Source organism: Camelus ferus, chromosome 16 (genome assembly GCF_009834535.1).
Source record: "Camelus ferus isolate YT-003-E chromosome 16, BCGSAC_Cfer_1.0, whole genome shotgun sequence".
NCBI lineage: Eukaryota > Metazoa > Chordata > Mammalia > Artiodactyla > Camelidae > Camelus > Camelus ferus.
The window spans coordinates 12,325,104-12,347,176 of NC_045711.1; the positions used below are offsets into that span (position 1 = coordinate 12,325,104).

Genomic DNA, 22,073 nt, shown 5'->3' on the forward strand with positions numbered 1-22,073 from the left:
TACCAAATCACGAAGGAAAGTCAGGGAATTCTTTTTAAGGATTTCATGTTAAACAGCTGATAGCTTTAATGAGCTATACCTTGATATATTTAAAACTCATGCAAACACTCTTAGGTCAAAGGATTTCATCTTCAGTGGTCACATTCCACAGAGTTGGGAAGTTTAAACTTTTAAAGTTCCGTGGGTAGTTAACGGTAACTATCTAGTACACCAGTCTTCTGTGGGTTTGAAAATGAAGCCAGCTGCTCTAAAGACATCCGCACCACTTGATTCTGTAAACTCACCCTTTGGACTCTACCCTAAAAATACACTTGAATAGAAGCACTAAACTCCGAAGACCTCAAGGTTGCCCGGCGGCGGGAGACCGGCCCAGAGTGGGAGGGGCGAAGGAGGGGTCAGAGCACCGCCCTCGCCCCACCCCCGCCAAGCTGGCCCAGCCCCTCTCACGCTCCCTTTAAAAAAAAAAAAAAGAAAAAGAAAAAAAAAAAAGCGCGGGCGCTCCTTGCGCAGGCGCAGTACTGCTTGTGCCTGAGCGGCGCTTGCGTGGTGACTACTAGTGGGATGGCGGAGTTGGTGCCTTTCGTGGTTCCCACCCGAAGTAACAAAACCTTGCTGGTGTGGGAGCTGAGCTCCGGACCCGGAACCAAGGCCTTGCAGGTGAGCTAGCCAGAGTGGAGGGAAGGATGGAGAAAGCTGCCCCAGCCCCAATAACTGGGAGTCCCAGGCCAGGTGACCACCTCCTCGCCCGAGCCTCGCGCCGCAAGGTGACCCCTGCCTGAGCCCCTGCCGCCATGTGACCCCCACCAAGCCTTGTGCTGCCAGGTGATCCCTCGCCCTTAAGGAGCTTGTAAACTACTGATGAGGAAAGATGCACAAACAAATCAATAAAGAATAGTGCTTTGGCGGAGGGAAGGGAGGCGCCGGTCTTTCTGCGCAGAGCTCTCTGGGACCTCACGGACGCACGCACGCTGGTCTGCATGCCCTCTCCGGGCCAGAGGTCGACTTGGCGCTGAGCCGTGGCCAGGTCCAGAAAGGCGGTGCGCGGCGCCAGGGGCCAGAGCCATTACCCGCTGGAGCTGCAAGGGGGGGATGGAGCGAGCCAGCAATCGGGGAAGGGAGGGGGCCGCACGCGCACCGCGCCACGCCTGCCCTGTCTGCCTGGCTTCGCGCGAGAGGAGGGAGAGGGAGGGGGCGGTGCCGATAGCCCGGGTGCAGCGCGCCCGGTAACGGCCCCCGCGCGCGCCGGGGGGCGGGGCGGGGCCGGCGCGCTCTGACCTCCCCGCGCCCCTCCGGCGGCGGGAGGCAGGAGGTGCTGTGCGCAGGCGCGCCCGGCAGAGACCCTCCCCGCATGGGGTGGGGCATGCGGCAACGGCCTCCAGCTCCCCCCAGGCCTGAGCGGCGACTGCCAACGGGCCGGCGGCGGGCGGAATGGCGGCGGCCGCTGAGGAGGCGCGAGCCCCGGTCAGGCCTCCCCACTCCGTGCTGGACCATGTACTCAACCCACGGACCCCTGTTGCCCGCTCGCGGCGCGGCCTCCTGTGGCCTCGGCGTGTTGGGTCAGTAGCGCCTGGGCCCTGGGACTGCAGGGGTCAAAGGGGTTGGGGTACCGAGTGCGGAGTAACGGTAATGGGGTGTAAGTAAGAGAATGGTGGAGGCAGAGTAAAGGGGGAAGTTACAGAGCTCCGCTTGGCCAACTGGTTAGTGATGGCAGGTGGGAGTGTAGCGGAGTGATGGGCGTGCAGAGTGGGGAGTGACTGGGGACAGCTGTGGTGTTTAGGTGTGGGGTGGAAAAGGTCTGTTGCCATTGGAGGTGAGGCGTGCAGAGTAGCTGGCTTCGTAGCATGAATTAGAATAGGAGCAGGTGAGACCTGCTGGTGTGGAACAGAGAGGGAGAAGGGGACAGGAGCTGTGATTGAGTAGTGGGACTAAGGACAGGTCTTGAGAAGTGAGCGAGGCGCTGTTTGCTCAGAACAGAGTGATATGTTTATGGTGTGCTTTATGGAGAGAGAGGGAGAGACCCAGAAACCTGAGGGGAGTGCACTGGGGAGGCGTTCAGGAAGGGACAGGACGGAAGGATTGTTCCCCCATTGTTTGCTGGGCCCCTTTCCCACCCAGCAGAAGACGAGGAGTTCCTGGTGAGAAAGGTCTTTGTGAAGAGAGGGACGGGCCCAGGTCTCTAGAAGCTATTAGGGTTTTGGAGGGCCCAGCAGGCTTTTGGGGCTCCAGTGCCCCAGTGGTAGGGGATGGGGTTGTCCTAGTGTCTTGAGTCCCTTCCAGTGTTGGCTGTTTTGTTCCTCTCCTGTTGCCTCAATGTCTACTTTTTCTTTTGTCAACACCTTACAGAATCGGGTCTTGAGGCCAGTGCCTCACACAGGGGCCCCACTAGGCCAGCCTTCTGAAGCCGTGGGCCGGGGTGGGGCAGGGAGGGTCAGCCCAGGTCAGATTGATCTAGACCAGGGGGAAGCATGGAATGATAGGGACCAGAGCTAGGGCGGCTCCGTTCTCTCTTCATGGTCTTCCCCTAGCAGGGGCCTCCTCTGCTGGTTCCACTTCCCCAGGGAGCCCACTCGAAGCCTAGGCCAGCCCCAGGAGCCCAGCCAGGGGTGGGACCCAGCCTAAGGCTGGCTGTGCTACCACCTAGCTCCTGGAGCAGGAGATTGGACCCCTCGGACTGGTCCCCTGGTGAGGGAAGAACCGTCCTGTGCATATCCTCAAGGAGACACCTGGCACTGTTGCCTTCCCTGGGCAGAGACTTGTAATGATTTTCTTGTCTGCCTCTTCGTCTGTGCCTTTTCTTTGGAGGAGTTGACCACATCCTCCCATCTTTTGGGCAAGCGGGCTGGATGAGAAAAAGAAAAAAAAAAAAGAATAACACTTTGAATTTATTTGTATTATTTAAATTTTTATGAATGTATTTGTATACTACATCCTATCTAAAGTTGAAATAGAGATTTAAGAAAGAACTAGCAATGTAAGAAATCCACAGTAATGTGTAAGTTATTTAGAGAGTTAACATGAGATATTTGCACTCTCAAAGAAGCTTGCTAATGCAGATGATGCTAGAAGAATGCTAATTCTTTTAGTTGTTTATAAAATGTATAGAGGTATGTGTGTTCCTTCTTCTCACAGCGTTTAGTAACTTGGGGAGTGGGGCTGCTACAGGTTCAGGTCCTACTTCAGTGGCAGGTCCATCTTATCTCCTCTTCAGGTCATATTCTCAAGCAGGAGCTACGGGATGACATGACTAAAACTGTTAACTTCCTTTGCTTACCCACAAGCCTGTAAGAGGCTTCTGCAGGACTTCCTTGGTTGCTTTCATCATCACCTTCACCAGCAGAGGTCAGGGAAACCTTCCGATTAATCAGGGGCCCTGGAAGTGATACAGAAAAGTATTGATTTAAAAGTAATAACATTTATTTAGGGCTTACTATGAACTCATTGCTTAAAATGTGGTTCTATTTAATCTTCACAACCACTCTATGAAATTGGTATTGATAAATCTCAGGTGTATCCAAAATAATTCTCTGTCAAGTTGTGTTATTTTTAGGTCTCTTGCCTCTTTAGGTTCATCTGGGGACCAGACATAAGGGGTTCAACCTAATGCCCTTCCCCTAAGCATCTCCAGATGCCAAGGAATGGCCAGTTACTACTTTGGATTCAATGGATGGTCAAAAAGAATCATAAAGGTAAACTGTAGATTTTCTTTGACTAACCAGACTCCTTTCAACATTGAAATCCTAGACTTTAGAGAGTAGACTAGAACTGGGTTGTGGGGAGATGTGAGAGACCTCCAGCTTGAAGTATCTAAGCACTGACCTGCCACGTAGAATTAATGATAACCTCAATGATTTGGTGGTGGTGTTCCTAATTTTCTCCAGTATCTGTATGGTATATAATAGAAAATAGTTGTCCGTATCTAGTAATTCATTTGCAAGTCTTGCTTGATTTTGAAGCAACAGGACACCTACTATTAAGTGGGCTTGCTGGAGTTTAGTTTTTTCTTCTAATAACAAAATATTTTGAAATCTTGCCTTTAATTCAAAGTCCTGGGTAGGGGTGTAACTCAGTGGTAGAGCATGTGCTTAGCATGCATGAGGTCCTGGGATCAATCCCCAGTACCTCTGTTAAAAGAAAAAAAAAAACAAAAAAACTCATCACCAAAATTCTACCAGCTTCAGGATCTTTCTGACCTTGAAGAAAGGGAAAATGAAGATACTGTGGCACCACATTAGAAGCAAAGCCTGAAGTTCTGTGCTTTAGAGGTGGTGTTGCTGTCCTATGAGTGCAGGAGTCCTGGAGCTGGCATGGCCGAGGAACCCTTGGATAAGCTGGAGGAAGGTCTGTTTTCCAGTGTGTGGTGGGTGGTGAGGGGGTGGGATTTCTCCTTTTTCCTTTCTTTCCGAAACTCATTTTTTCAGATACATCATCACCTTCGCTAAGTAACTAAAGCCCTGGGCAGAGTTTTTCTGCCTTGCCATTATAGGTTCTTATCTTAGGCAATGCCTGACAGAACCTTTAACTTTAAAATTTTAGAGCTGACTGCCTGCCAAGAAGCTTAGGAAGAGGGAAAAATTTTTTTTTCCATTTTTGGTTAATAATTTGTTTTGTGCTAAAATAGTCCTTCCCAATACAGATCTCTTGTATCCTTCAGTTATCCCAACAAAATCATCATCTAAAGATTTAAACTCTTGTGTAAATGTTCAGTCCTATGCCTTCTGTATTAGGACTTGAGTGGATGAAGTCAAATGTTGATCCCTAGAAGGGTTTTTCCAGCTGGTACCGAGTTTTCTCTTAGAAACCATGGCAGTTGGGGTTAGGGTTTTAAGTCAGAGGCAGATCTGTTAATTAATGGAATGGAGGAGGCTCCACCATCCACCTGAGTGGCTGATGCTCTGGGAGAGGCCAGATCATCTGCATTACCACCAAACCTGTCTCATTGTGTGATTCCAGCTGTTTATGCATGGGAGAGCAGGAGTGTAGTTTCAGCTTGTCCATTTGAAATCTGAGTGATGTGAGATTTGTGCCACATTCTTGGCTTGCATCTCCTGTCTAGTACTTCAGGAACTTCCAGCATCGATCTGGGCAGTAAAAAGGTGCCCTGCCAGGATATACCTACAACAGAGCCACTGAACCACACACTTGTGTTGTACCTGCCCTTAGTTGCTATGATAATGATATAAAAATTACAGATGCATTTTTCTTTTTAAATGTATAACATAAAAATCAGTTATTCAGATAGGCATTTTAAATCCATTTGTTTTTCTTGGATTAGGGCCATTATCATTTCTTGTGAAAAGGAAGATAACCCAGAAGCTTGCTATTCAAAAGTCTATGACAGATGCATTCCAGAAACTGCTGATTGTGGTTTTAGGTAAGACTTTTTTTTTTTTAAAGGGGGGAGATAATTAGGTTTATTCATTTATTTACTTGTTCATAGAGGAGGTGATGGGGGTTGAACCCAGGACCTCGTGCTTGCTAAGCATGTGCTCTGCCACTTGAACTATACCCTCCCCACTCTAAGACTTTCTTGGTTGTCCTTGAAGTGCTTCAGTTTTAAGGAGCAAATAAACATACTTGAAAAGTTAATTGAATAAAAATAATGGTCACCTAAAACACGATACACTCTTTCATTCACCAAATTCCTTCACAGCAGCAGTCTTAAATTTGTTCTCTGTGGCATTTCTGAGAAGAATGACAGCAAGAATTGTCTCCAGGGTACAAATGTAGAATGCCTTGTCTCAGTTCATATGGAAAGTGTTCGATCCAGTTCTTCTTTCTTGATTGCTTGCTTATACAGGTTAGTACAGCTGTTATAAGCCTTGAACACATGTGTTCGAGTCCTAACTCTGTCTCTTAGATTTTTTTTTAACAGCAGTTTTAGGTTTTCTAGCCAGAGAGGTTTGAAGGTATTTATTACCTCTAAGCTGCATTGTCTTTATCCTACAAAATATGGTTAGTAATTCAGCTTACCTCATGGGGGATCATGTAAGAGTAAATGAGATGGTGAATGTAAAAAGCTTAGAACTGTGCCTGGAATATGGTAAGCAGACAAAATATATTGACTTTTATTATTACCATTGTTGTTTCCCTATTGAAGAGTTTACTAGATTGTGTTTTTGGAATCAGTTCAGTTTTAGTTTTCATTTCTTATGTGTTGTATGAAAATGATTCTTGTAATAATTAGCTATGTTTTTGTGAGCCTTGAAAGTGGTCATGCTATTAAATGGCGTTGATCGTGTTCTCCATTGAGTTATACAGTGGTGAGAATGTCACAGTTTCCACCCAAAGGAAACTTTATGTTTGTACATTCCGGGAGCCGAGTCGTTCCCCTGCTTCACAGCCCTGCAGACTGAGACACTGAGAAATTCTAAAGATGTCAGAGACCTTATTTGCTTGTTAAGAGTTGACCATGGATTGGTCTCAGCCTCCCAACCCAGCTCAGCCTTCCTGTGAAGGTCGACTTCCCTGGTAATTAGGCAGAATCTCCATCAGCTGTCAACTTTTGATTAACAACCTAAATGTCTGGGTTGTTTGCCTGATCCTAATATGCTGAAAGTATTCCTTATATGCCATACTCACAAGTCCTTCGACCAGAAAGCCTCGTGACTGGTTTGCTTTGAGGAAGTTATATTGTCCAGAAGGTACATGGGCCAGTTTCTGCCAGTAGTGTTCAAATGCTTTCTCTCTCTCCCTCTCTCCTCTCCCTCTCTCTCTCTCTCTCTCTCTCTCTCTCTCTCTCTCTCTCTCTCTCTCTCTCTCTCTCTCTCTCTCTCCTCCCTCCCTCCCTCCCTCCCTCCCCCCCCTCAAAGCTTTGTTCGTTGTTTCTGGTGGAATTTGGGGTCCAAGGAGTAGACGCTTGGCCTTGCTTTCTATTATGAAGTATCTATTACAGTCCAATGGTGTCTATCCCAGGTTTGAACTCACTTTGACTCCCACCTAATGCCTTACTATTTAATCATACTATGATTGAACATTTTTGTTTCTGACAGCTTTTACTTTCTATGTCATCATTTCTCAGTTCTTATTTCCAAGAACATAAAGTTTTTTTGAACCAAGTAAAGTTGGTACTTCTTATACGTTTTCACAAATAGTTGTGATAAAAACTGAAGTGTCAGATGAGGGAACTACTAGGAAAATGCTCTTATTTTCTGCTTTTAGAAATCAACAATGTCTAATTTTTGGGTGCTACCATTGTATACAGGAAGTTTTAGAACAAGAAAAATTCTGACTTGATCCTCATTAACTTTATTTCAGAAAGCAGTAAAATGGCTGCAGTGCACAGACCCTGTGAAGAGGTCACAGATGCTTAGAACTGAAGAGGAACTACAGGATTTAATCCAAGTATGTGGAGATAAAAACTCGAGGGGCACACAGCCAGGGTCACCATAATTCAAAACAACCAGCAGGATTTGGAAGACTTTGACTTGTCCACTCAGCTCTGTCATCCTTAGGGAAATGTGAAACTCTGAAACTGCTTTTGAGGCAGAGAATTTCTGGGGCTTTTCCTGAAGTCCTGACCCTTGGCTCTGACCCCTTACTTGAAATTTGGAGAGCAGGACTGAGGGCCATTGGTGTGCTTCTACAGTTGTGGACACAGGAGAAGACACAGGTCTTTTAAAACTCCCCTTAAGCAGAATCCCAGGCATTTAGGAACCAAGTTAACTATGGCCTTAAGTGGGATTATGATGCAGCATTTGAAAACTGTGAATGCCTTTCAAATAAGGTATGTTGTTACCCAGATCTCAGCATCTCATATGTATTTTATGTGAAATATTTTGCTGAGAAACCTTTCTATAAGTCAATTACATGGATACCCTGAATTAGGGATTAAGTTGTCAAAGTAATTTCTAAAAGAAAATATTAATGTACTGCATGTAAGACTTTTTTAAGGAGTAAAAATGTGTTTCACGTAATTGAGAACTTAATTTGCAGCTAGATTTCTAATTATGTAACTCACCCAGCGTTGCCAAGTTTGTTATGAAGGGAAGAAAATTGAGAAAGAAAAGATGGTTGTATTCTGAAAAAGTATTTGAAGTTTTTTCTGCACAAGATACTTATTTTAATTCAATTTATATCAAATTATTTTTAATTCAGTTTAAATCAGGGACACTTCAATCATATCCAAGTTTGGATAGCTTCTTGTGAAATGCAAGAGGAAGGGATTCAGTATTGATGCTAAAGTTTTCAGAAAGCTGATTATAACAACAGACCCATTCCTCATTGGCCAATGTTGGAATCAATTCCATTTAAAAACCATTATGTGCTTCATTCTGGAATAAGATGAAGCGCCTTCTCCATGCAGTTTAGTGGCCAGAGGGTGTGCCAGACAATTAAAAAGGACTAAAGTTAAAGAGATGATTATAAGGGCTGTGAAGGAAGTAAAGTGGGTGCTAGTTGCAGTATTTCAAGAAAATTATTTAACATGCTGTTTTTTGAGAGGGAAGAGGTAATGAGGTTTTTATTTACTTACATATATTCTGTTTTTTTTAAATTTTTTTATTGAAGTATAGTCAGTTTATAATGTGTCAACTTCTGGTGTACAGCATAATACTTCAGTCATATAGGAACATACATATATTCATTTTTATATTCTTTTTAACTATAAGTTACTAGAAGATACTGAATATAGTTCCCTGTGCTATACAGTATAAACTTGTTTATCTATTTTATATATAGTATTTAGTATCTTCAACTCCCAATTTATCCCTTCCCACCCCTTTCCCCACTGTTTATTTATTTTCAGTGGAGGTACTGGGGATTGAATCCAGGACCTTGTGCGTGCTAGGTACACACTCTAACCATGGAGCCATACCTCCCCCCAACACGCCAACTTTAATGTCCTTGGTGTCTTCTCCATGTGTCCACACAGGGTAGACCTCTGAAAAGTGGCAGTGTAATTTTTCTAGACTAATGGCTGTGCTGAGACAAGGTGAGATGGGATAAATTGGGAGTTGAAGATTTGAAGATACTAAATACTATATATAAAATAGATAAACAAGTTTATACTGTATAGCACAGGGAACTATATTCAGTATCTTCTAGTAACTTATGGTTAAAAAGAATATAAAAATGAATATATGTATGTTCCTATATGACTGAAGTATCATGCTGTACACCAGAAGTTGACACATTATAAACTGACTATACTATACTTCAATAAAAAAAATTAAAAAAAAACAATATATGTAAATAAATAAAAACCTCATTACCTCTTCCCTCTCAAAAAACAGCATGTTAAATAATTTTCTTGAAATACTGCAACTAGCACCCACTTTACTTCCTTCCTCATGCTGCTGTAAAGGGCTGTTCACTTGGTTTCCAACACTCTTTCTCAGAGTGAATTGCTCACCTACTCCAAAACCCTTCCTGCAGAAACTTTGGAGTCGTCACTGATTCAGTGGTAACCCCTAATAATAGAGTGGTGAATTTCATAATCAGACATGGATGCTGAGAGTTTAGAGGACATGGCAATATTTTAGAATAACTAACTGTAAGGTGTATTCACCTCCTGCCGCCCTAACTGGTGCTCGTTTTGTAGGTCAGCTACTTTTCTTGGAAGCATTATGGTCAAGGGGAGGAAGAATGTTTCTGAGATTTCAGCTTTGAGGAGGAGGAGTTCAGATGGCCAGAACTGGACTAGCACTTTTGAATTTCCCTAAGTCTGGTTCCTGTGACTTCCTTGGGAAGCTCTGCATCACCCTCGCCTCTGCCCCTGCGCTGCTGGAGTCTGGGCCCACTCTGGTCTGCAGCCCAAATACTGCTTCGTTGTGCTGGGGGCCAGGCAGGGGTTGGAGAGAGGGCCCGGCAGGAGGTAAGTGTCACCTTTGCTGGGGGAAAGATGGCTTGGACCCTGGGAAAAAGCCTGACTGTGGTTGCATCTCCACTCTGACCTAATAAAGGAGGTGTCACTACAGGGTGGGGACATGAGGCAGGGGAGGGGCGCACGTGTAGCCAAGCTGCCATTTCGCTTCGGTGTCTGTTCAGTGTGCCTGGCCAGTTTCCTACTAGCCTGTGTCACTGTGCCCGAATCGTCTTTGTGTTATGTTTCCCCAGTATTTTTGGTTGCTGCAGCTCTTTGCTTGGCAACCACTCTGGCTGCTGGTCCAGGGATGGCCCCTGAGGTGGTCCCTGGGCTCTGTCCAGCAGACCCCCAACTCACAATCAGGGGAGAGTTTAATTCTTTCACACAGGAGTCAGCTGAGACTTTACTTCTGTACACGGATGTGGAGTCAAATGGAGAGCTGCCTGCAGGTAGATGTTGCTGTTCCACGTCAAGGTGAGAATGACAGGATAACCCAGCATCAAAAGCTCCCAGAGGAGGTTCCAGTGCTAGGCTGGGATCAGAATCAGGCCCCAGCTCTGTCTCGACCTAAAGGTAATAAGATCAAAGCTGTAGATATAGATCTACCTTTGGATCTTCTGGGAAGCCCAGATCAGCCTCCAGAGCCCCCTGAGGAGGCTGAAATGTCCTCATCCCTGCAGGAGGCCCAGGCTCAGCGTCCAGAGCCCACTCAGGAGGTTGAGTCTCCACCCCAGCAAGAGGGTCCTGCTCAAAATCCACAGACCCCTGGGAAGGTTGAATCTTTTCCGCCCCAGGCAGAGGCCCAGGCTCAGCGTCCAGAGGCCACTGAAGAGACAGAACCAGCTCCACTTCAGCAGGGGGCTCTGTCTCAGCCTTCAGAGGGCCCTGAGGAAGTAGGCGCTGCAGTCCCTTGGGGGGAGGGAGGGCTTCAGGAGCTTTTAGCTGAACAATTAAGGCCTCATGGTCCCAATGAGAATGAAGCTCAGCAGTCAGACCTGCACAGTGTCAGTGTTAACCCTGTGGATCTGGCACTTACTATAAATCCAGAGGTCACTAATGTGGTTGAAACTTCTCCAGTTCTGCAGGAGGCCCCCTATCAGCCTCCAGAGAGCCCTGAGGAGGTGGAACCTTCTCCAGTCCAGGAGGAAGCTGCGTCTCAGCCTCCAGAGAGCCCCGAGGAGGTGCAACCTTCACTTGAGCAGGAGGCCCAGGCTCAGCCTGCAGAGCATCCTGAGGAGGCGGAACCTCCTCCATTCCCTCAGGAGGCCCAGGCTCAGCCTGCAGAGCGCCCTGAGTATGACTCTGCCCCACTCCAGCAAGAGGCCCCAGCGCAAGTTCCGGGGTCCCCTGGTGAGAATGTACCTCAGTTTCCAGCGAGTGAAGAGGCAGCAGCTCGACCTGGAAGTAACTATCCAGCTCACTCCAAGCTGTCCAGTGTTACACTTAAACCTGTGGATTTGGAACTTATGGTCACTCCAGAGCCTGCTAAGGAAGGCGAGTTTACCGCAGCCCAGCAGGAGCCCCGGCCTCAGCCTCCTGAATATTCTGTGGAGGCAGAACCTTCTCCAACCCCGCAGGATGCCACAGGTCAGCCTCCAGAGCCTCCTGAGGAAGCTGAGCCTTCTCCAGGTGAACAGGGACGACCGGCTCAGCCTTATGAGCCTAATGGGGAAGTTGTACCCTTCTCAACCCAGCAGGAGAGCCCAGCTCAGCCCACAGAGCATCCTGAGGTGGTGAACCCAGCCACCCAGCAGGAGAGCCCAGCTCAGTCTCCAGCAGAGATAGAGCCTTCCGCAACCCAGCAGGAAAGCACAGCTCAGCGTCCACAGTCTCCCGCTGAGGCCGAACCCTCTCCAGCTCATTCTCAAGATCATGTGACAACAGCTTCTCCTCCAGGCCAGGATCAAGCTCAGTCTCTGCAGTGGCCCAGTGTCACTGTTAAACCTGTGGACCTTGCACTCACCATAACTTCAGGGCCCACAAGTGAAGCTGGACCTTCTCCGCCCCAACAGGAGGCCTCATCTCAGTCTGCAGGGTCCCCTGAGCAGTTGGAACCGTTACTGGTCGAGCAGGAGGTTCCGGAACAGCCTCCAGCCCCCTCAGGAAATGGTGAACCTTCTCCAGTCCAGCTTGAGCCCCCAACTCAGCCTCCAGAGACCTCTACAGCTGCCACAGCTCAACATCCAGTACATAATGAGGTGACGTTCTCACCTGCAGGGCCAGGTGAAGCTCAGCATCCAGTGATGCCTAGTACCATAGGCAAACCCCTGGATCTCACAGTTGTCATCACTCCAGAGCCTGCTAAGGAGGCTGAAAGTTCTCCAGAGCAGCAGGAGGGCTCTGCTCATTTTCCCGTTTCCCCCGAGCAGGCTGAAATTTCTCCAGTCCAGTCTAAGCCTCTTTCTCCGTCTCCGGAGCACCCTGGGAAGGTTGAATCTTCCCAGGACAACAAGAGGCCACAGCTCAGACTACAGGTCCCCCTGAGGGGGTGGGGCTTTCTTCAGTCCAGGAGGAAGCCCCGTCTCAACCTCCAGAGCCACCTAAGGAGGTTGAGATGACAGTTGGAACACCAGGACAGAATCACGCTCAGCATTCCAGCTCGCCCAGTGTCACTGATAAAGCTTTGGACCTGGGGCTTACCGTGACTCCAGGGCCTCTTACAGAGGCTGGACACTCTGCAGCCCTGCAGCAGACGACATCTCATCCAACGTACATGGAGGTGACACCTCCACAGGCAGAGCAGGTGCCGGCTCAGCATCCAGCCATGACTGAGGTCACAGTTCAGCCTTTGGACCTGGAACTTACATTAAGTCCAGAATCTAATATAGATGTTAAGCCTCATCCAACCATGCAGGGGACCCTAACCTTGGCCTCCAGAGCCCCCTCAGCCTTCACTGTATCAGGAGGTGACAGTTCCAGCACCAGATCAGGATCACACTGAGCATCTAATGTCATCTAGTGTCACAGAGAAACCATTGGATCTGGAGCTTACCGTGACTTCAGAACCTATTATGGAGGCTGAACACTATATCTCCCCTTCCAAAACACCCTGAGGTGACACTTGTCCATTCAAGCATTGGACTCCAGTCACAGTTCACACTGTGGACCTGGAACTTACTGTAACTGGAGCATCCAGTGTGGAGGTTGAACCTTCAACAAAGCAAGAGACTCCAACTTAGCCTCCAGAGCCACCTAAGGAGGTTGTTGTTCAATATCCACCCCATCAGAAGGTGACAGTTACAATTCCAAGTAAGGATCAAGGTCAGCACCCAACACCGTCCAGCGTCACACCTCATCACGTAAGCCTGAAACTAGCCAAAACTTCAGAACCCACTACAGAGGCTGGAGCAGTCCTGCAGCAGTCTGCAGTCCTGCAGCAGACTACAGCTCCTTCTCCTGAGGTGGCACTTGCACATCCAGACCTGACTCAAGTCACAGTTCCAACTGTAGACCAGGAAGTTACCATAACTCAGCACCCGGGGTCACCTAAGACACCTTCTTCAACTGAGTCTTCAGTGGTGCCTTCTATAACATATACCTCAGAAAAGGAGCAACCAGAACAGAGTGCTCCCACAAGCATAAATGTATGTGAGCTCTGTACCTGTAACAATGAGACCTTGTCCTGCGTTGGTCTCAGCCCAAAGGAGAGACTCCACGGAGTGCCTGTGCCAGAGCCCAACAGCTACAACGGCATCTTCACCGTCCTGTAAGAATTGCTTTTCCTCTTTTGTTCTCTGCATCTTGCCTGACGTGGCAGCCTTTCTTCGAGATCTTCCTGGGTCTTCCTCGTCTCCCCAGCTCACGTTGACTGACTTTCTGTTTTTACCTTTTGTTTGTCTTAGAAGCGATTTCTTATCTTCAATTGCCTTCTTACTATCATTCCTTCTCCAGTCTTCTACTTATAATTGCCCTTATTTTTCCTTCTCTATTTTTTACTCCATTATTTAATTTTTTAACATCTCCCATTTTTGCTCCATCCTCATTACAGCAACATGTCCCTCTCCCCATCTCATTGGTGATAATACAACAAAGTGGTTAAGAGTAGAGATTCTGGAGTCAGACTACCTGGGTGTGAATCCAGGTCTGCCGTTTATTAGCTTTGTGACTCAGTTTCCTCATCTGGAAATTGGGGATTATCACAGTCACCATCTCATAGGATTATTGTGAGATTTAGATAAGTTAACACATTTAAAGCTCTTATATCAGTGTCTAGAATATATCTGAGTGTTAGCCATTATTTTTATTTGATCCCTCAGTTATATTGAGAATTCATCTTTGCCCCCCGGTTTTCTGTATATAGCTCCCATTTTATGCCCAACCAAAAGGTAAGTACTGTGGGAGCCACAGAGGTATGGCATTGTTTCCAGAACATGACAGTGGGAAGAAAGGGAATATGGCTTAAAAGGGAAGTGATGTGTAATTGAGTATTAAAAGAGATACAGAGAGGTGCTATAATTAACCAGAACCTGGAATCACTAGGGTGTGGAGGTCAGGGGAAACTGCATGGATAAGCTAAAACATCCACTGGAACTTAAAAGACTGGCTGTGATTTGTTAGAGTAAAAATAGGAAGTACAGTCTAGGGAAAGATGTGGCTGCAGGAATCATCAGGGTTTAATAGATCAGTCTAGCTGTGAAGAACTGAGTTAGGCAGCAATGAAAGATACACTTACAAAAAACCTTGACTATCACAAATGGGGCTTTGAAAAATATGCTATAAGATGTGGGGAGCCATTGAAAGTTTTCAAGGAAAAGAGAAATGATTAAAGCAAGAAGCTTATTTTAGATTCCATATGTACTGTGATCTAGAGAGGGAAGTTTGATTCAGAGAGACCAAATAGAATGCTGTAGCAAAATCTAGGAGGAAAGAGAATGGGCTGAATTAGCAAATTAGCGTGGTTGTGACAGGAGTAGAAGGGAAATCCTGACAGCATGACAAAGGGAAAACCGACAAGATTTGGTAACTGCCTAGAGTTGGGGGATGAGGTGTACAGGAAAGAAAAGTCAAATATGTTGATGAGAATAGAATGATGGTGGTACAACAAGTGGTAATACAGTTGGGAAGGAGAATCAGTTTGAGGGAGATGAGTTCAGTTTTACTGATGAACATAAAGCAACCGGAAGGCTTCTGTTTGAGTGGAAATGTCCCCTAGGCAGTTGGGCAGACAGGTATCTGTTTTGACTTATTTCTGATCCCCCTGAAAAATGTGCATATGAACTAAATAGTTGTTGCTGAGGGAAGAGGACAAAGCTAAAGATTCAAAGCCAGCCACAGTTAGTGGTTGAAACTGAACCTCCAGCATTTTACGCTTCTTCTAACATGTTAATTCATGGATACATTCTCACTGTTTAAAAGAAAATGTCATAGAAGTATACAGAATAAAATGTGAAATTCTCTCCCCACCCTCCCTCCCACCCATAAGATAACTATGTTACTATTTGGATGTGTGTCCTTCCTTCCAGTCTCTTTCCTTTGCATTTTTTCTCCTAATGAGGTAATAACTTTACTCCTTGGTCAGTGGTCTGTGCTTTTCCTTTTGCAGTATGTCTGAGAGATATTTCCATATTAGTCTCTAATTTCTAACTGCCTTTATCCTTCCAATACCTGGAGAGATTTAGAGGGCACTGAGCCAAAGCTTTGGTGTTACCTGGCATAAGATTTCTTTATTTGCTGATAATGATACATTTTTGCCATTTTTATCATTGATTTGTTGGAGTCATTTTAGACACATAAGTGATTTGGGGAGAAAAAAACTTACATTCAAAATAATTGGCATTACATATCCAAGAAACTGGACAGATACGAAGTTCAGGTTCTGAGGAGATGCCTCACTGTTTGTGCCAGTGGCCTCACATTATATCTTTATTAATTGTGCCCACCTGGTAAGCTGATAAGCTGTGGGAATTAGAAAGCTGATCTTTTCTGCATTTGAGTATTCCCCACAAGGTTGCCATGATTCTCTCACTTATTCTGCTCATTCTCTTCCTACCTATTTAAGAATATGAACTGTGTTTCTTCACAGAGATTTCCAAGGAAACTCTGTTTCTTACATTGATGAAAATACATGGAAGCCATACCACCTGACTGAGAAACTGTGAGTATATTCTCTCCAAATATGCATACAAAACACTAACTGCCTTGTCAGATTCTTCTTGGTCCAGAATTTCGGGGTCAACAGCTGTGTTAAAAGGTATTTCCCACTTCATATTCCAAACCAACCAATTGATTGAAATTCTATGTTTATTTAAAAAAATTAAACTTGGCAGGCCCTCATTCAAATAAGCAAGAACCAATTTAAACTTACTTTTCATTATACCAGTAATACATGATTATATTCTCAAAATATAAAAATGAAATAACAGGTGTAGTGAAAACCCTCCTTGTGCCTTAATCCCCCACCGACACAATTTTGAGTTTAGTAAAACAGTCCTTCCTGATTCTTCCATGTATTTGACTGCATACATATTTACAGATAACAAAATAAGTTTGTTGTGTGACTTTCTTACCCTTTTTTGCATAAATGATAATATCCTGCAACTTGACTCTTTAACTTCACGATATGTCTTAGATTTCTTTCCTTCCCAGTACATAGAAGGTTGCCCCATTCATTTAAACTCCTGCATAATATTCCATAGTATGGACGCATCAGTTTAATAATGCCACTATTGAAAGGTGTTTAGATTACGTCCAGTTTTCTTGTTAGAAACATTGCTGCAGTGAACATCCTTGTACATGCATTTTTGTGAACCTGTCAGGTATTTCTGTAGAATAGATACGTAGAAATGGAATTGTTGGGGTGAAGACTATGTAGATACAAACTTCTAATTGCCCTCTAACAAGTTGTGCCAGTTTACACTCCAGTCAGCCCTCCCTGACAGCCTTTGTTTCCCCACACCCTTCCACTGCTGGATATTCTCCATGTTTTTGGCTGATCTGAAGGGTGAATAAAAGGGGTCCCATGTGAATTTGAATTTTTCTGAGAACTTGTGAGTTTAAATGTCTTTATATGTTTGCTGAACATTTGTGTTTCATCTCTGACTTGTCTGTCCTTTACCCATTTTTCTGTTTTTTCTTTTTTTTAAATTGATTTGTAGATAATTCAGGTTAGATAACAAATGATTTTAGGGGAAAAATTACATTCAAAGCAATTAACTGGCATTTTTCATGGCAATTTGTATTATTTGTTCAACTTGAATAGACAAATCATAAATATTACTTTTAAATTAATAATAAAAGACATAACAGTCATAGTAATCTAACAATAGGGATTATGACTACCCTTAAAGAGATGCCCCCTTAATCTGATATGTTACTGATAAGGAAAAAATGCTAGAACCAGGCTTTTTTTTTTTTTTTTTTTTTTTTAATTTACAGATTTCTTAAATACTATATGTGGTTTATATTTCTCATGATAGTATCTGACTTGGAGATTTTATTTCCCAAGCTTGTAAGAAAAATGAAAGTCATTTGGCACAAGAAATAGATAATATTAGTTTTCTCTGGGGAGGGAAAGGGAGTGGTAGACTGAGGGACAGAGATAAGGGGGAAACTGGATTGTGTACTGTATACCTTTGGAATTTTGAGCTATGTGGCTATATATTACATATTAAAAAATAAATTGAAATTAAAAATAATTTTTATAAAGCATGTGTTTCCAAGTTGATACACTGTAATATGAGTCTGGTAAGGTTTGAAGATTTCTAAGTCAGCTTGAGTTTTATACTTTATAAGCAGAGGTTCCTCCTAATTTAGGGTCAGTGGTTCCCGAGGGCAGGATTTCTTAATCTCCCACCCCTACCACATGTATCTCTTTGGCGATCTGCAGAAGCTTATGTTCTTAGGATAATGTTATTAAACGTAAAATAAATTTATATATATAGAAAAACAAAGGAAACCAATTACATTGAAATCATTTTCAGAATATTTTTAAAATTAGTGATATAGTAATAAATATGCTTCTCTTAACATTAAATAACAAGAATAATGGTAAGTCTAATAGCTGTTATAACTCCAAGATAGTGATGAGAATAAATGATATTTTGAGATATCTGTAACAAATATGTGATACATATAAAACAGATGAGCAACTAGGATATATTGTATAGCACAGGGAATTATAACCATTCTTTTGTAATAATTTTAATGGAGTATAAGCTGTAAAAATGTTGAATCACGATGCTGTATACCTGAAACTAATATAACGTTGTAAGTCAACTATACTTCAATTAAAAATATTAATTTAAAAAATCAAAAAAAATGTGATATGAAGTGACTTGTGACTTCCGTTGGGAACTAAATTAACTGTACTGCTAATCTGTGGTTTGTTGCCTACATTCATAATGGAAGGAATTGCTAATTTTAGTTATAGGTTTGTGAAAATGGAGATGTAATTTTATTTCCCTTCTAAGTTTGTGCCTCTGAATTCGGTCCACTCTGTTCACAGACCTCTGCCCTAAAAGGATGATCCACAAATGGAAATTGCATGCACATTTTTGCATGTATTCAAGAAAGTGCAGTTTTCTAGGGAAAAGGGCCATTGCTTTTATGAAGTTCTCAAAGGATTTTTGTCTCAAAAGATTGAGTCACAAATGTAAGGGTGAAGAAAGACATTTCTGTAAAGCTATACTGATAAGTAGATAATAAATGGAAAATTTGTTTTAAACAACAGTATCTGATAGTTGATAACCTGTCACTTTCTGAATTCATCCAACTAATGTTTATGGAGTATCCATGGTGTGCCAGGGACTGTTTTACATGCCAGGGATACAGGCCCAAGAACAAAAGAGACCAAATAGCCCAGTTCTCAGGGGGTTAAAAATACATTAAAAATAAATATATAAATATAATAGGTAGATGTAATATCAAGTATTGATAAGTGCTTTGGAGAGAAAGAAAGCAGAGTAAGGAGAGTAAATCACTTTCAGAATGGCCTGCTGTTTGCATTATACGTTAAGTCAAAGAAACCAACCAACCAACCAACCCTGAGCCCTCTCAGTTTCCTAGAAATTACAGAGGTGGAGATAACGATGATTGTCAAAAATAAAACATCAAGAATGAATGTGAAATTCAGAAGGTTGCCTTAGACCTTAACCCTGGCCAGAAGTTAAACATGGATGTTTCTTAAATGTTAGTTCATGCCTGGTTTTGGTATTTTCCTGGTGAGAGAAAGTTTTAGATCTGGCTTTAACTCTGATTCCCTATAATTTTAAAATTTTTGCTTCAGTGAAAATGAATATTTGGAGTTCTACAGATCAATATATTTTATTTCATTTAGTTACGTATTTGAAGCACCTTTTTGGGGTAAGTTTTTGGTGACTGGCTTATTCTATAGACTTTACTTCTAGATTGAATGTATTGTTATTTTTAAAAAATTTTACTAGACTGTCATCCAAACAACTTGACATAAAGAAACCCCATTAATTTAAAAGACATACTCTTTGGTTACTCCCCCTCCTTCTATGATATTCAGACTCTAGCCAGTCTGACATGGGCATCAACCAATCAGAGAAGACACTGCCACCAACAGTTGAGGGTCAGCCCTGTCTCTGCTGTCTTACTGAATCCTTGTCAATGTTTAAAGTTATAGTTAGTATATACAAATTTCGTTTTTGTCTTGATTTTTTTCATTTATCTTTGTTTCCTATGACCTTTGTATGTCATCTGTGGTGTTCACATACAGTTTTGTTATGTGATGTAGGGAAGTAGAGTTTTTTTCCCTACTCTTTAAGTTATGAAAAGGGTTACTATAAGTGTCATTGGATGGAGTGATTTTTTCTTTTTTCTTTTTGGATCATTTCCATGGAAATATGAAACTTAACTACTTAACAGAGGGGAGAAAACAATCATTCATGGCACCACCTGTTGACCATTCCCCCTTCACATATATTCTGATCATCAGTGCTGTTCCTTCTAACGTGGTCAATTTCAAATGGAGGTCAGGGTCTTTGAAGCATTCTCAGGGCTCCAAGAGTTCTTTGTGGGAATTTAAGTTTTTTGTGTTGTTTCAATGATCTTTAGAAAGTGTGTGGAACTATTTCCTGTATAATATGAGCCACCTTATTACTGAGAACTGCCCTTGATTTCAGCTGCAGTTTCCAGATAGTAATATGTTAATTCTCATAAGCTGTGAGTAAATAATCTATGAGATGGAATTAAGCTATGAGGTGGAATTAATATGTGACCAAAATACACTGTGAGAGAAAAAACATTTTCAATGCAGAACTATAATCTCTTCTATTTGTTTTTGTTTCCTGTCCTTAGTAGACTTGGCTTTTTCCCTTTGGTCATTTCTGAGTACAGTTCATCTTTATAGTTGAGATTCTGCTGCTTCTGTTCCAGCTTTATGGGAGAGGTGAAGTGAGCTGCTGAGGCTTGTTACTCCCAGTGGGTAATCCTGAGCATAAGCAAGAAGTGGAAGATGCCTACTGCTGGCTGGTCAGGGAGTGCATACCCTTCCTCCAGGGTTCTGGGACTTTGCCCTTTTTCTAACACCAGTTGCTCCGACCTGGAGGAAGGAACCCCCCCCCCCTTTTTTTCCCCGCTGCCTGGATCAAGGAACAAAATGCGGGATTGATGTGCTGCAGGTTGCTCCTACCACACTATCCCAAATAATCACCCTGCAGGTAGCTACAGGACATTTCTGGTCGGGGAGCATTTGTACAGCTGCTTGCTTTGAGCTAAGGTTGTAGTTTTAAATTACATCTTTTCTATCATTCTTAGGGATTTTGGTGGAAGTTGAAGGAGGTAGAGAGGTTTGACATGTTTCAGTTGGCCAACTTGAAATAGCACAGCTTCTTAGGAATACAATTTTGTATCCCTGTTACATCCTAGAGAAACTCAGGCAAATATGTATCAGGATACAAATACAAGACTGTTCAAAGCAGTATTGTTTTTAGTAACTAAAAACTAGGAAAGTCTCAGTATCCACCAGTAGTTGAATTAATAAAGTGTGGTTAGTCCCACACTTAGAAGTCATGCACTCCATCAGAAACGTAATGCAGGCCACAGAAGTAACCTTAAAACTTCTGGTAGCCACTTAAAAGTAAAAAGAAACAGATGAAATAAATGTTAATGTATTTTATTTAACCCTTATATTCCAAAAATTATCATTTCAACATGTAATCATTATATACATTATTGATAAGATATTCTACATTTTTTGTATTGTCTTCAAAAACATCCAAAGTATTGTCATATCTACATGTAATTATTATAAAAATTAATGACTGTCTGCATTGTTTTTGTCCATACTAACTCTTTGAAAGTCTCAACTTGGTTGCTAAATTTTATCTGTATTTAGATTTCATATAAGTTACAGTTGAAAGTAGTATCCATACCCAAATTATTGCAAACATATTTAACATCTTCCTATAATTACAATATCAGTTTTTAAATTTTAATTTTAAAAATAATTTTAATTAATTAAAATTAGAATTCAACTCCTTAGTCACATTAGCCACTGTCAAGTACTCAGTAGCCCCATGTAGCTAGGCATGCAACACTACATGCTACATGCTAAAATAAGATAAACTTACAAAATATTGTTGAATGAAAGAATGTAGAGAATAATACATCTATGATTCCACTTCACATAAAGTTCAAGAAGCAAGACTAAATTGTGTTGTTTATGGCTGATGTATAAGAGGCAAAATCACATTTAAAAAGCAAGAAAATTAGTATTAAAGTCAGGATAGTGGTTCCCTCTAGGGAGCGGGTTGTAATTTAAAAGGAGCACAGGAGGCTCCAGGGGTGCTGGCTGTTTTCTTTCTTGACGTGAATGGTGTTACATGAGAATTTCTTTTCTAATTATTAAAGTGAATAATTATGTATATTTTATGCACATTTTAATTTTCAAAAATATTTCTAATGGAGGAAAAAATCAAATGGCTTCATTTGCAGCCCTAATATAGTTCTGTCTGGGACTTCCAGATAAGGTTTGGGAAAAGAGAGAAAGGAATGGCAGCTCTGCAACATTAGTGCTGCCCAGAGTTGGGTTCTAACCAAGAATTTGTGATCTAAAGAGTAGGCATTAAATACATGATTTGGTGAGGAGGAGTGGATAGGGGTGTGTGTGTGTGTGTGTGTGTGTGTGTGAGATGAAGAGAGATACAGAGGAAGACGTGAGAAAAAATGATTAAGTGAAAATGGAGCAGAGATCACCATCTCTAAGTTAAATAAGAATTAGGACATTTAGATGGCACCATTACCCACGTTTCCCCTACACATAGGAGTTAGTCCTGTGTAGTAAATAATTGTAGTTGTTTAGCATCTT

At 43.0% G+C, this 22,073-nt stretch overlaps 1 protein-coding gene across 3 annotated transcripts in view; it reads left to right on the forward strand.

The window, feature by feature from the left end:
- Window positions 1-515: 515 nt before the first annotated feature.
- The window catches only part of LOC102503454 (leucine-rich repeat-containing protein 37A2-like), a 38,837-nt gene continuing 17,279 nt past the window's right edge, over window positions 516-22,073 (forward strand). The window contains exons 1-9 of one of the 3 annotated variants that reach the window (XM_032498733.1): window positions 516-657; window positions 3,565-3,686; window positions 4,173-4,338; window positions 5,273-5,371; window positions 7,255-7,341; window positions 9,539-9,811; window positions 10,191-10,276; window positions 10,880-13,508; window positions 15,825-15,896. In XM_032498733.1, coding sequence (XP_032354624.1) covers window positions 10,222-10,276; window positions 10,880-12,360 — 1,536 coding nt within the window. In that variant the 5' untranslated portion in view covers window positions 516-657; window positions 3,565-3,686; window positions 4,173-4,338; ... (2 more) ...; window positions 9,539-9,811; window positions 10,191-10,221 and the 3' untranslated portion in view covers window positions 12,361-13,508; window positions 15,825-15,896. Of the gene's footprint in view, window positions 658-3,564; window positions 3,687-4,172; window positions 4,339-5,272; window positions 5,372-7,254; window positions 7,342-9,538; window positions 9,812-10,002; window positions 10,376-10,879; window positions 13,509-15,824; window positions 15,897-22,073 lie in introns of those variants that run through there. The other 2 variants (XM_032498730.1, XM_032498732.1) reach the window with 2 other exon arrangements.